This window comes from Sus scrofa, chromosome 14 (assembly GCF_054392235.1).
Source record: "Sus scrofa isolate SSC_HxYL_T2T_F1_AM1 chromosome 14, Sscrofa_HxYL_maternal_Yorkshire_Landrace_v2.0, whole genome shotgun sequence".
In the NCBI taxonomy this organism is placed as follows: Eukaryota; Metazoa; Chordata; class Mammalia; order Artiodactyla; family Suidae; genus Sus; species Sus scrofa.
In genome coordinates this window covers 30,651,686-30,665,265 of record NC_139396.1, presented here as the reverse complement: position 1 = coordinate 30,665,265, position 13,580 = coordinate 30,651,686, and the positions used below count along the sequence as shown (strand labels likewise).

Genomic DNA, 13,580 nt, shown 5'->3' with positions numbered 1-13,580 from the left:
GGCTGTTAAAGCATCCTACTATTGTATTTCTGCCAATTTCTCCTCTTATGTCTATTAGTAGGTTTTTATGTATTTGAGTGCTTCTATATTAGAGGCATATTGTGTAGACGATTTTAATATCCTCTTGTTGAATTGATCTTTGTATCATTAAATAATGTCTTTTGTTATCTTTCTTTATGGCATTTTTTTAAAGTTTCTTGTCTGACATGAGTATTTCGATTCCTACATTCTTTTCTGTTTGCATGAAATATCTTTTGCAATATCCTCACTTTCAATCTATGTGTATCTTTTTTTTTTTTTTTTTTTTTTTTTTTGTCTTTTTGCTATTTCTTTGGGCCACTCCTGTGGCATATGGAGGTTCCCAGGCTAGGGGTCAAATTGGAGCTGTAGCCGCCAGCCTACGCCAGAGCCACAGCAACTCGGGATCCAAGCCGCGTCTGCGACCTACACCACAGCTCACAGCAACGCTGGATCGTTAACCCACTGAGCAAGGGCAGGGACCGAACCCGCAACCTCATGGTTCCTAGTCAGATTCGTTAACCACTGCGCCATGACGGGAACTCCCAATCTATGTGTATCTTTGCCTTGAGGTGGACCCCTTGCACACTGCATATTTTAGGCTCTTGTTTGTTTATCCAGTCTAGCACTCTATGTCTTTTGACTGGAGCATTCAGTGCATTGACATTTAAGGTAATTATTGATAATTGTGGATTTATTGCCATTTTAAACCTTGCTTTCCAGATGATTCTATGTTCTTTGTTCCTTTCGTTTACTCTTTGTGGTTTGATGATTTCCTTTCATTTTCCACTAGTGTTGTCATCTTCATGTTTATCCTTTTGTTGTCCTTGTGTCATCTTCTTCGTGTTTATCCTTTTGCTGTCCTTGTGTTTATAATCACTTTCACAAATAAATTCTTACTTTTCTTTTGGGTCCGTATGCTGGCTTATTTATGTAATTACTTTCCAATTGTGATTTCTTCCATCCTCTATCATCTTACTTCTTTCCTATTTAGAGGAGACCTTTCCATAGGATATTTTAGGTTTAATATTGCTGTATTTTAGTTTTTGCCTGTCTGGAAAATAGTTATTACAAACTATTGAGTAGATTTTCCTGTGCTATACAATAGATTCTGCTTAATCATCTGTTTTATGCAGTAGTATGTATATGTTATTCCCACCCTCCCAATTCTTCCCTCCTCCCAATGGTTTCACCTATGGTAAGCATAAAATTAGTTTTAAAATGTATGAGTTTGTTTCTGTTTTATAAATAAGTTCTTTTGAATCATTTATAAATTTAGATTCTACATATAAGTGATATCATAAGACATTTGTGTTTCTCTGACTTACTTCACTTAGTATAATAATCTCTGGTTGCATTCATGTTGCTGCAAATGGCATTATTTCATTCTTTCTTATGGCTGAGTAATATTCCATTGTATATATGTACCACATCTTCTTTTTCCATTCCTCTGTTAATAGATATGTAGGTGGCTTCCATGTCTTGGCTATTATGAATAGTGCTGTAATGAGCATTGGGGTGCATGTATCCTTTCCAACTGTGTTTCTCTCTGGATTCATGCCCAGGAGTGGGTTTGCTGGATCATATGGTATTGAAAAGACTGTCTTTCCTCCACTGTATATTTTTATTTCCTTTGTCATAGAAATAGTTGACCATAGGTGCTTAGATTTATTTCTTTGCTTTCTATCCTATTTCACTGATCTTTATTTCTGTTTCTGTGTCAGTACCATACTGTCTTGATGACTATAGCTTTGTAGCATAGTTTCAAGTCAGGAAACCTAATTCCTCCAGTTCCATTTTTCTTTTCCAGTAGTACTTTGGCTATTCAGGATCTTTTGTATTTCCATATTAATTTTAAAATATTTTGTTCTAGTTCTGTGATGAATTTCATTGATAACTTCATAGGGATTGCATTGTATCTGTAATTTCCCTTGGGTACTATAGTCATTTTGACAGTATTGATACTTCCAATCCAAGACCATGGATTTGTATCATCTTTGTTTTCTTTTAAAAGTGTTTTATAGTTTTCAGAGTACAGGCTTTTTTGTCTCTTTAGGTAAGTTAATTCCTAGGTACTTTAAGTCTTTTTGACACGAAGGTTAATGGGATTTTTTTCCTGTAATTTCTCTTTGTGCTCTTTTATTGTTAATATATAGAATAGATGCAGTAGGTTTCTATGTATTACGTTTTTATCCTGCAACTTTTTAGAATTTATTGATGAGATCTAAGTTTTCTGGTAGCTTCTGTATGATTTCTTTCCCATTACTAACTTCAGGCTTTGTCTGTTCTTCCTTTTCTAGCTGCTTTAGATTTAAGATTAGGTTGTTTCTTTGAGATTTTTCTTATTTCCTGAGATAACATTGTATTACTATAAATTCTCTCTTACAATAGCTTTTTTTTTGTGTCCCAATGGTTTTGAATTGTCATATTTTCATTGTATTTTGTCAGTTAAGTATTTTTTGATTCCTCTTTGATTTCTTCAGTGATCCATTGGTTGTTTAGCATCATATTGTTTAGCTTCCACAAGTTCATGGTTTTTGCTGCTTTTATTTATTATTTTTTTTTTAAGTTTATTTATTTATTTTGCTTTTTAGGGCTGTACCCACAGCAGTATGGAAGATCCCAGGCTAGGAGTGGAATCAGAGCTACAGCTGCCAGTCTACACCACAGCCACAGCAACAGGGGATCTGAGCTGCATCTGTGGCTTACACCATGGCTCATGACAGTGCCGGATTGCTGACCCACTGATCAAGGCCAGGGATTGAACCTGCATCCTCATGGGTAGTCAGATTTGTTTCCACTGGGCCACAATGGGAACTCCCTTTTTTTCTTTTATTTATTAATTTTTTTTGTAGTTGCTTTCTGGTCTTAAAGCATTGTGGTCAGAGAAAATGCTTGATATAATTTCATTTTTTTTATATTTACCAAAGCTTGACCTGTGGCCCAAGAGGTGATATATCCTGGAAAATGCTCTATGTGTACTTGAGAAGAATGTATATTCTGCTGCTTCGTGATGGAATGTTCTAATATATAAGTATCAATAAGTCTATCTAGTCTAGGGCATCATTTAAGTCCTGTGTTACTTTGTTGATTTTCTTTCTGGATGATCTGTGAATTGATGTAAGTGGCTGTTAAAGTCCCCCACTATTATTTTATTACTGTTAATTTCTCCTTTTATGGCTGTTAACGTTTGCCTTACATATTGTGCTCCTATGTTGCACGCATATATATTTACAACTGTTACATATTCTTCTTGTATTGATCCATTGGTCATTATCTAGTGTCCTTCTTTCTTTCTTGTGACTTTATTTGAATGCTGGTTTTGTCTGATAAGAGTATTGCTACTCCAGCTTTCTTTTGATTTTCATTTTCATGTAATAGCTTCTTCCATGCTCTCACTTTCAGTCTGTATGTCCTTAGTTCTGAAGTGGGTCTCTTGTAAACAGCAAATACACAGGTCTTGTTTTTGTATACATTCAGCCAGTATGTGTCTTTTGGTTAGCGTATTTAATTCATTTACATTCAATGTAATTATGTATATGTATACTTATTGCCATTTTCTTAATTGCTTTGGATTTGTTGTTTTAGGTCTTTTTTCTTCCTTTCCTCCTTTCTTTTCTTTGATGATTTACTGACTATCTTTTGTGCTGTGTTTGGTTTCCTTTATCTTTTTTATGTGTGTGTCTATTATAGTTTTTTGGTTTGTAATTCCCCGTTAGATTTTGATATAAGCAGGCTCTTTATGTACAGAATTGGTTTGGGTTCCAATTGGAGCTATAGCTGTAGGCCTACACCACAGCCACAAAAATGCTGGATCTCAGCTGTGTCTGCAGCCTATGTAGCCGTTCACAGCAAGCTGGATACTTAATCCACCGAGCGAGGCCAGGGATCAAAACCACATCCTCATAGATACTAGTCGAATTTGTTTCTGCTGCCCCACAGTGGGAACTTGCTCAGTTTTTTGTTTTTTTTTTTTATATATATATGCTTGTTCTGCAGTTGTTAATGCTTGTGAGAGGAAATGAGCTCAAGATCCTTCTATTTTGCCACCTTGTCCTGCCAAAAGCTGTGAGTCTCCAACTTTAAATTCTCATTATATAGATATAGATAGATATTTTTATTATTTTTTCCCTTTTAGGGCCACACCTGAGGCATATGGACATTCCCAGGCTGGGGGTCAAATCAGACGTACAAGCTTCTGGCCTACACCACAGCCTCAGCAACACGGGACCTACACCACAGCTCATGGCAATGTGATCCTTAACCCACTGAGCAGGGCCAGGGATGAACCCATATCCTCTTGCATACTAGTCAGATTTGTTTCTGCTGCACCACAATGGGAACTCCCAGATGTTCATTATATTAACAGCCAGATGAAGAGATATATATAGGGCAAAGTCTTGAACAAAGGAGTTTCTTTCCTCATGGACTTTGGAGACCAGAATAATAGCACTTGGAAGCATTCCGATCCCTAATCTGAAACCTCCCCTTCTATGTTATTTGTTGCTTTTTCCTTGCTGCTTTTTCTGTTTAATTTTTGTCATTTCGATTATAATGTGTCTTGGTGTGTTTCTCTTTGGGTTAACCCTGTACTGCAGTCTTCTGTACCTCCTGGACTTGGGTGAATGTATCCTTTCCCAGGCTAAGGAAGTTTTAAGCTATTAGCCCTTGAATATTTTCTCAGGCCCTCTTTCTTTTCTCTTTCTGGAACCCCCGTGATACAAATATTGCTGCATTCGCTGTTACCACAGCTTTCTCTTAAAATGTTCTTATTTCTTTTCATTCTTTTTCCTTTATTCTGTTCTACCTTAGTGATTTCCATCAGTCTGTCTTCCAGCTCACTGATCCATTCTTCTGAATCATTTAGTCCATTATTGATTCCTTCTAGTGTATTTTGCATTTCACTTAACTGTATTCTTCAACTCTGGTTGTTCTTTACATTTTCTAACTTCTGTGGTTAACCCTGTGCATCCTCTCTTCTCCCTGAGTTCTTTGATCGTCTTTACAGTCATTACTCTGAATTCTTTCTCTGGTAGATTGCCTATCTCCACTTCATTTAATTCTTCTGGGGCTTTATCTTGTTCCTTTGTTTGGAACATATTCCTCTGCTGTCCCATCTTGTCTAAGTGGCTATTTGTATTTTTATGGATATGGTAGGTTACTTAATGTTTTTCAACCTTGGAGAAGTCGCCCTCTGTAGGAGGCCCCCTAGATGTCCCAGCAGTGCACTTCCCTCTCAAGCTGTATGCTCTAGAGGTACCCCCTATGAGAGCTGTGTGAAAATTTCTAATGTGGTAGGGAGACTATGTGCGTGATCTGAGAGGCTTGGTTGGCCCCTAGTCTGGTTGGTTGCCAGGCCCTGCCTTGTGCAGATGCTGCTGTTTAGCAGGGTGGGGTCACAAGATGGCTGGTTGTGGAATCCTGGGGGGTGCTCATCTAGTGCTGGCTCACTGGTGGGCAGCGTCAGGGTCCCAAAAACTCTGGTGCTGTTGCCCACCCACTGGTAGGTGAACCCAGATATTGGGGTTAGTGCTGGGCTACTGACAGGGAGAACCAGTTCCTGGAGTCTCGCTGCAGGCACCAGGAATCTGAGAGCTCATTTCAGATCATGGTAGGCTGGGAGGAAGAGGAGTTCCTGACACATTTGGGGATGAGGTCTGGGGTGTCCTTAAGCTTGTGTTTACCCACTAGTGTGTAAGTTGGGGCCCAGTTGTTCCTAGGGTCAGGTCTGACCTGCTATATGGGTGGGTCGGGTCCACAGGCTGTAGGATTTTGGTATTCTTGCATCTGTTTCTGCCCCCTAGTGGATGAGGCTGTCCTAGAGACTACTTCAGGCTTCCTGGAGGGCAGAGCTTGTGCCTGCCCACTGGTGGGCAGAGCTAGGTCTTGGCCCTCTCATAGGCAGTACTGTGTCCAAAGGCATGACTAGAGGTGGCTATGGGCTCAAGAGCCTTTAGGCAACCTGTCTGCTGATGGGTGGGGCTGTTCCCCAACCCAGTTAGTTGTTTGGCCCAAGGCACCCCATCACTTGCACCCACAGGGTGGGGCAATTCTTGGTGCCAAAATGTCAGCCTCCAGAAGATCCTGTAATGATGACTACTCCCCAAGTATTCACTGTGCCCCCAGCCACAGTGTTCCGGAGGTTGAATGTTCCCAGATGTCTGCCACCAGGTTCATTGTCCCCAGGGTAGGTCTGGCAGGCTCCTATCAAGTTAATGCTTTTGCCCTGGATCCTGGAGCATGTGAGATTTGGTATGTGCCCTTTAAGAGTGAGGTCTCCATTTATCCCAGTCCTGTGGGGCTCCAGCAGTTCAGCCCTACTGGCCTTCAAAGCCAAGTACACTGGGGGTCATATTCTAGGTGCAGGACCCCCAGGCTGGGGAGCCTAATGTGGGGCTCAGAATTCCCACTCATGTAGGAGAACCTCTGCTATATAATTATTCTCCAGTTTTGGGGCTGCCCACCCTGGGTATGGGACATGATTATATCCAGAGTCTGCCCTTCCTACCCATTCCATTGTGGTTCCTTCTCTGTGTCTTTAGTCATACAAGATCCTTTCTGGTAGGTTCCTGTCTTTTTCCGCAATGGTCATTCTGCAGGTAGTTGTAATTTTGGTGTGCCCTTGAGAGGAGGTGAGCCCAGGGTCTTTCTAGTCTGCCATCTTGGCCCCTCTTCCCCATATGTAGCTTTTAGAAGTCATTGAATAAATGTTAATGAATTTTATAACTTTGGATTTATTCCTTAGCTGCAGTGTATTTTTCCATGAAACTTAAATCTAATGGCAAAACCCGCCAACATACATTTTAGTTATTTTCACTCCTCTTCCATCTTAGGATGAAGGATCAAACTGATAGCAAAATAAGGGAAAGACTAATAGTACGAAGGAAAGGTTTGAAGGACCTAATTTTTAAATAGTGAAATTCCAGGAGGCAGCTTGGTTGGTTTTTGTTAAGGACAAAGAAAGAGAGAGAGAGAGAAAGGTAAGGCAGACTGGTTTTGAGTTGTATTTAGTTATGGTATTCCTAACTGTGACCCTGAACCATTATTTTCTTATCTGTGAGTACTTGTTCTACCCATATTGTATAGTGAAGGCCAAAATATATTTTAAAACTGGTATATCCCAAAGTGCTATAGAACTGTAAATGTAATCATTATTATTAAAATGGCTCTTGTTGAAGAGTCATTGCTCAGAGTGTGTGGGCTGTAAAAGTCAAAACGAATCACTAATTGTCCTTGGCACTTGAAGATGGCTGCTGATGAACAGCCGTATATATATTGCAGTGTCCACCAAATATGGTGTGTGCTAAGCATAAGATGCACCTGTGGTCCCACTGCTCTTGGTGAACTTTTCCCCCAGTTGATCCTTCATGGGCTGTGAAACCTTTCCATGGGAACCATCCAATTCTGCTGTCAGCCAAGCTGACCTCGGCTGCTGTCCTGGTTAGGCAGTCCATGTCTGAGCCTTTAGAGTGCTGCTTCCATGTGCTCTGCCTTCCATTATTGATTTTAGCCTGCTGTGGAGAAGCTGGTGTGATTCCATTGTCACGAATCCATTGCACCTTCCCAGTGCAAGACTTACCGGAAGGTAAGAGCTGGGAAGGACCTTGACAGAGGAGTATGACCCAGTTTACAGATTGAGAAACTGAAACCTGGAGACTTACCCAAGCCCCAAAGGCTACTTTTTCAGCAGATTTGGAACTAGACTTTAAGGCATGTGTTTCCTTTTTTGTTTATTTAGCTTTTTAGGACCACACCTGCAACATATGGAAGTTCCCATGCTGGGGGTCAAATCAGAGCTACAGCTGCTGACCTATGCCACAGCCATAACAACGCCAGATCCTAGCCGCCTTTGTGACCTACACCACAGCTCACGGCAACACCAGATCCTTAACCCACTGAGCAAGGCCAGGGATCGAACCTGCAACCTCATGGTTCCTGGTCAGATTCATTTCCACTGCACCACAATGGGAACTCCCTTTTTTTTTTTTTTTTATGACTTTTCTGTTTGGAAAATGTACAAAAATGAGCTAGTTAATAAATCCTACTTATATATCCATTATTCAGCTTCAGCAATATCAGTATATAAACAATTGTGTATTGTCTATTCCTCTCCATGGACTTTAAAGCAAATCATTGTTTCACCTATAAATGTTTATCTCTTAAAGATGAGACCATTTTTAAAACATAATCTTAATACTATTATCATACTTTAAAAAAAATCCCAACTCTTAAAGCAGCAGTGCTGGTTTACTTAGTGGTAGTTCTGAGGTCTCAGTGTCAGTGACCTGCTTTACCATTTGATGAATACAGGGTGAAATGCTTTCTGTGGCTAAAGACAGAAAACTTCACTGAATTTCTTATATATTTCTTTGTGAGATTCCATAGTACTGCTGTGGGTTTGAGCAGATCTTACATAATTACCTTGGGGGTTTTTGATAATAGTCTGTTTCACCTGGGTGCATGACATGAAGAACCCGAGACATTTATTTTCAGGTATCAGCTTCCTGTCCTATTCCATTTGCAAGCACATAAAATCCAGTCATCTGTCTTTTAGTTATGTTGGTCCTTCCAGCTCCTCATTAGCCTCCCTGTCAGTCTGAGTTTCCAAACTACGTTGTGTTAAAGCACAGGCATAGATGGAAATGTATGCATATCCGTCAGTTACCTGTCAGTTACCTGTGATTGGAAATGGTCTGTAGCTAGATGATGCCTTCAGTTGTTGGCCTTAGCAGTCCAACCTTTGAAATGCAGGTAGTTCAGTGATTGAGTCCTACGCTAATAAGAGATAACCCATACCCCTAACAAGTGTATGCCTTCCTCACCCAGTCATTCCAACTATCACATTGTCGTGGGCTGGGCTATTTATTTGCCCAGGGCTGTTTATAAAGATAGAAATAGGGATGCCATGGTTCTGACTCCCTAATTTCTTTATCTAAACTCTTAGGGTTCATGTAAAGTAGGAATGCTGTTTTTTATTTGGCGTTTGTTTCTTTTAAAACAACAGTGGCTCAGTAGGTTAAGGATCCAGCATTATCACTGATGAGGCACACGCTCAGCCCCTGGCCCGGGAACTTCCACATGCCACAGACATGGCCAAAAGAAAGAAAGAAACAAACAAAACGCTTCCCGGAGTTCCTGCTCTGGTGCAGTGGGTTAAGGATCAATCGTTGTCTCTGCAGCAGCTCAGGTCAATGCTGAGGTATGGGTTCAATCCCCAGCCTGGCGCAGTTGGTTGTGGATCTGGTGTTGCTGCAACTGTGACTTGGACTCCAACCCTGGCCCAGCACCAGGCAGGTGTAGCCGGGGGGGAAAAAAAACTGAATTTTCATTAGGTTCAATTGGAAAATTCTTTATTGTAAACAGAAAATAACTGTGAGTGTATCAAATGGAGCCTTTTCCCATTTTTAATTTTAATTTTTTCCTTTACCGTATGAGCCAAAGAAAATTCTGAAACATAATACGTGGGTTTCTGTCTTTCTTTTGCCAGTGTGCAAATCTCCAGGGAGTGAAGATGCTCTGTTCTAATGCAGAAGGCGCATCCCTGAAACTGTGTAATTTTGAAGATCCTTCTGGTCTTAAAGCCAATTTAGAAGGTGAGAGTCTATCTGCAATTACCTTCTTTAAGGAGAAAACACACCATTAAGTAAAAAGCCCAGCAAAATAATTGTTACTGGTGAAACATGATAACTCCAGGAAGGTAGATTTTTTTTCTGTCATCATACTTAGAGAATTTGCAGAGGGATAAGCCATTGCTTGGATTCAGTTGTGCTAACCAACATGCTGAACTCAGGAAATCTGACCTCCAGGATTTAAAGAGGCTTCATTTGGAGAATTAGGTATCAACATCTTAAACTTTCAAAGAGAATGGTATACTCTTATGTAGACTAAAATTAAGAACTTCAGTTTGCATAAAACCAGGCAGTTTTGTGTCATTTTTGGATTTAATTCTTTGTTTATGAATTCCTTATTGCTTTGTTGTATCTGTGAACTGGTCACTTCATTTATTTGTATATTTAGACAACACAGTACTCACTTCCACTGCCAAAAGCTTTCAGAGGAATATTTAGAATCCCCCCTTTAACTTTTGCAAGTTTTATTATAATATGTCTAGGTGTGGGCCTGTTTGGGCTCAACTTGTTTGGGGCCCTCTGTGCTTCCTATGTCTTGATATCTATTTCCTCTGTATTTGGAAAGTTTTTAGCCATAAATTTCTTCAAATATGTTTTAAATCCCCTTTTCTCTTTCTTCTCCTTCTGTAATCCCTGTTATGCATAGATCTGCCCACTTTATATTATCCCATAGAGCTCTTATATTGCTTTCATGTTTTTTCATTTTTCTGTCTGCTGTCCTGATTGGGTAATTTCCACTGTTCTGTCTTCCAAGTCACTAATTCGTTCCTCTGCATTATTCATTCTGCTCCTCAGTACCTTTAACTCAGTTTGTGTCTCAGCAAATGAATTTTCTTTCTGTTTTTGCTTTTTAGGGCCACACCCGCAGCATATGGAAGTTCCCAGGCTAGGGGTTGAATTGAAACTAGCTGCCAGCCTACACCACAGCCACAGCAATGCAGGATCCAAGCAGCATCTGTGACCTACAAAACATCTTACAGCAACACTGGATTCTTAACCCACTGAGTGAGGCTAGGGATCGAACCCACATCCTCATGAATACTAGTTGGATTCGTTTCTGCTGAGCCACTATGGGAACTCCTGAATTTTCTAATTTTTCTTGGCTCCTCCTTTATTTTCTAGTTCCTTTCTAAAGTAATCTGCATTACTGTTCATATCCGCTCTTAATTCTTTCATATTCACCCTTAATTCCTTCAGTATTTTCACTGTCTTCTTTTGGAACTTGGTAGACACCAAGCTCTGTTCGACTACAGAGGTCTGTTCCATTATTTGCTCCTTCAGGTGAATTCTGTTCTTTTAACTGGGAATCATTCCTGAGCTGCTTCATTTTGCTTATATTTTTCTTATTCCATGAGTTTAGGGAAACCAACTACTGTAGTCTTGGAGGGCAATTTCTATGTGAGAGCACCCCTGGATGTTTTGTGAGGACTTACTATTTATTTTTCGTGTGAGGGTTTGGATGGTTGCTGTCTCTTTCCACAGTGCATGCAGGCCATTATCCCCTTGATAGACTGCTGCACATGCTTCCAGGGGGATGGAGGCACTGGGCAGACCTAATAGCGCCTGATCGCCAAGCCCTTGATGGTAAGGACCCGTGGGAAGATGCTGCATGCTGCTCCTAGTTGCAGGGCCCTGTGAAGTGGCAGTGAGCTTCAGGCAGGTTTAGGTGGTGTCTGGAGTGTCAGTGGCAGTGCTGGGGGTGTTTTGGGGGAGTGCATTCCCAGGGAAGTGAGAGCAACCACAGGTGGTACTCAGTTGCAGTGCCTCCCTCTCTGCCAGCCTTTGAGGTGACTGGGGCTGCAGGTGGTGCCAGTTCACAGACCCCTAGTGGTGGTGGGCCACGCCCACCGCTGGAGTCAGAGATAACTGCTGTGGTTTACCCCTGCTGCCTATAGACCTTGTAAGAAGCACCCATCACGCTTAGCCTGCACAGGAGGTGCCACCACCTATAGCCAGCACAAGAGAGGCCTTGCTACTCATAGCCTCACCCTCCAAGAGTCTGAGTGTGTGGTCTGCCCCTCCTCCTGTCTCCCTCAACAGTGGCACCTTGCTTCTCCTGCAGGCCCAGACCTCCTCCTGGGTTCCCTCAGCTCCCCAGCCCATGTCTCACTACTCCCTAGCTCCCTCAGGCTGTCTCCACACAGGCAACCCTAGTCCTCTCCCCAGAACTGAACTCCGGAGCCTGAGTCTCTGCACCCAGCCCCTGACTGAGCATCTCAGGCTGTGGTGTCTGGAGTGATGCTGCAAGATAATCTGTGTGGCTTTCACTCTGCTTTGCCCTTCTTAGTCCAGCTGCTGTGCTTTTCTCTGCAGCTTTGAGGTCCCTCCATCTCAGCTGATCTGTCAGTTAGGTGGCTTCCCAGGGTGTGAGTTCCTTTCCTCTTAAGCAGCTCCCTCTCAGGAGTGATGGGCCAGCCCTGATTCCTTTTTTCTCTCTCTTTTTTTCCTTTTGTTCTACCCAGTTATGTGGAGGGCGTTGTGCCCTATTTGGAGGTTTAAGGTCTTTTGCCAGCATTCAGTAGAGCTTCTCTGTGAATTGTTCTACATGTAGATGTGATTTTTGGTTTTTTTGATGTGTTTGTGGGAGAAGGTGAGTGCCACGTCTTACTCCGCCATCTTGATCCTGCCAGGAGGCATATTTAAAAGTGCTAATTTATCATAAGACCAAATTAAATTCCTCCTTCAATAATACCAACTAAAACATGAATTCTTAGTTCATAGAATAAGCACATTTTTAAGAGAGAACTCTTTAGATATGTGTGTTGGTTGAGAGACAGATTTTTAAGTTCAACTATGCCTATAATCTATTCACTTTAGGTGCTAATCTGAAAGGTGTGGATATGGAAGGAAGTCAAATGACAGGAATTAACCTGAGAGTTGCTACCTTAAAAAATGCAAAGCTGAAGAACTGTAACCTCAGAGGAGCGACTCTGGCAGGAACTGACTTAGAGGTGAGTCACCAAGTTCAAAGTGTTTTTGTTCATCTGGAATTACTGAGCAGCTCCTGCAAGATGTATGGAAATCACAAAGTAGTTGGCTGGTCAAAACTTCCAGGTAACATGCCAGGCCAGCTGGAGGGATGTTTTCCTTTCAGTTGCTTGTTTAAACGAATTTGAATTCCAGAGCCGGTTCAGTTACCTAAGTTACACATTCCAGTTTTGGGTTTAAAGATTCGTCTGGCATGAAGTCTGAGCTAACTTCATTCTTCCTCTTTTCTTGGGTCTCCCTCAAGCAGATAAGTTTGATAGGTGGTTTTTTAATCTAATTGATTGTGTGTTTAAGTTTTCATTCCACATAGAGTTAAATGGGGGCAGATTATTTCTTGAATCGAGAAACTGAAATGATATATCTGTGTTTGAAATCAGGTTCAGAAGCCTGTTCTGTCTGAATTTGCATCATATTCTCTTTGAATCCCAGTCTGAGATTTTAATTTTGTTCAGGCATCTTTTTTATCATAATTCTTCTGAATGTCATCTTGATGTGCAGACTGAGCTAGCAGACTCGAGAGTTGTTACTAGGTCCACTTCAGTGCTGTCCAGTAGCTCTTTCTGCAGTGATCGGCACATTTGATGCCTGTGCTGTTCAGTCCAGCCGCTACCAGCCACGTACAATTACTAAGTTCCTAAAATGTGGCTGGTGCAGAGTTCCTGCTGGAGCGAAGCAGGTTTGGGTCCGGCATTGTCTCTACAGCAGCTTGGCTGCCGAGGTGCAGGTTCAGTCCCCTACCCAGTGCAATGGGTTAAGGATCCAACGTTGCTGCAACTATGGCATAGGTCACAGCAGTAGCTTAGATCCAATCCCTAGCCCGGGAACTTCCATATGCCGCAGGTGCAGCCAAAAAAAAAGTGGTGCAACCGGGGGATGGATTTTTACATTTTAATTTATTTAAACATAAATGGCCATACGTGGCTGGGACTATCATATTGAACAGTA

At 41.5% G+C, this 13,580-nt stretch overlaps 1 protein-coding gene across 4 annotated transcripts in view; it reads left to right on the top strand.

The window, feature by feature from the left end:
* The window catches only part of KCTD9 (potassium channel tetramerization domain containing 9), a 64,590-nt gene that overhangs the window by 47,253 nt on the left and 3,757 nt on the right, over positions 1 to 13,580 (top strand). For all 4 annotated transcript variants that reach the window (XM_084997730.1, XM_003132815.7, XM_084997728.1 and 1 more), the window contains 2 exons: positions 9,506 to 9,611; positions 12,465 to 12,598. In XM_084997730.1, the coding sequence (XP_084853856.1) occupies positions 9,506 to 9,611; positions 12,465 to 12,598 (240 nt within the window). The remainder of the gene's footprint in view (positions 1 to 9,505; positions 9,612 to 12,464; positions 12,599 to 13,580) is intronic.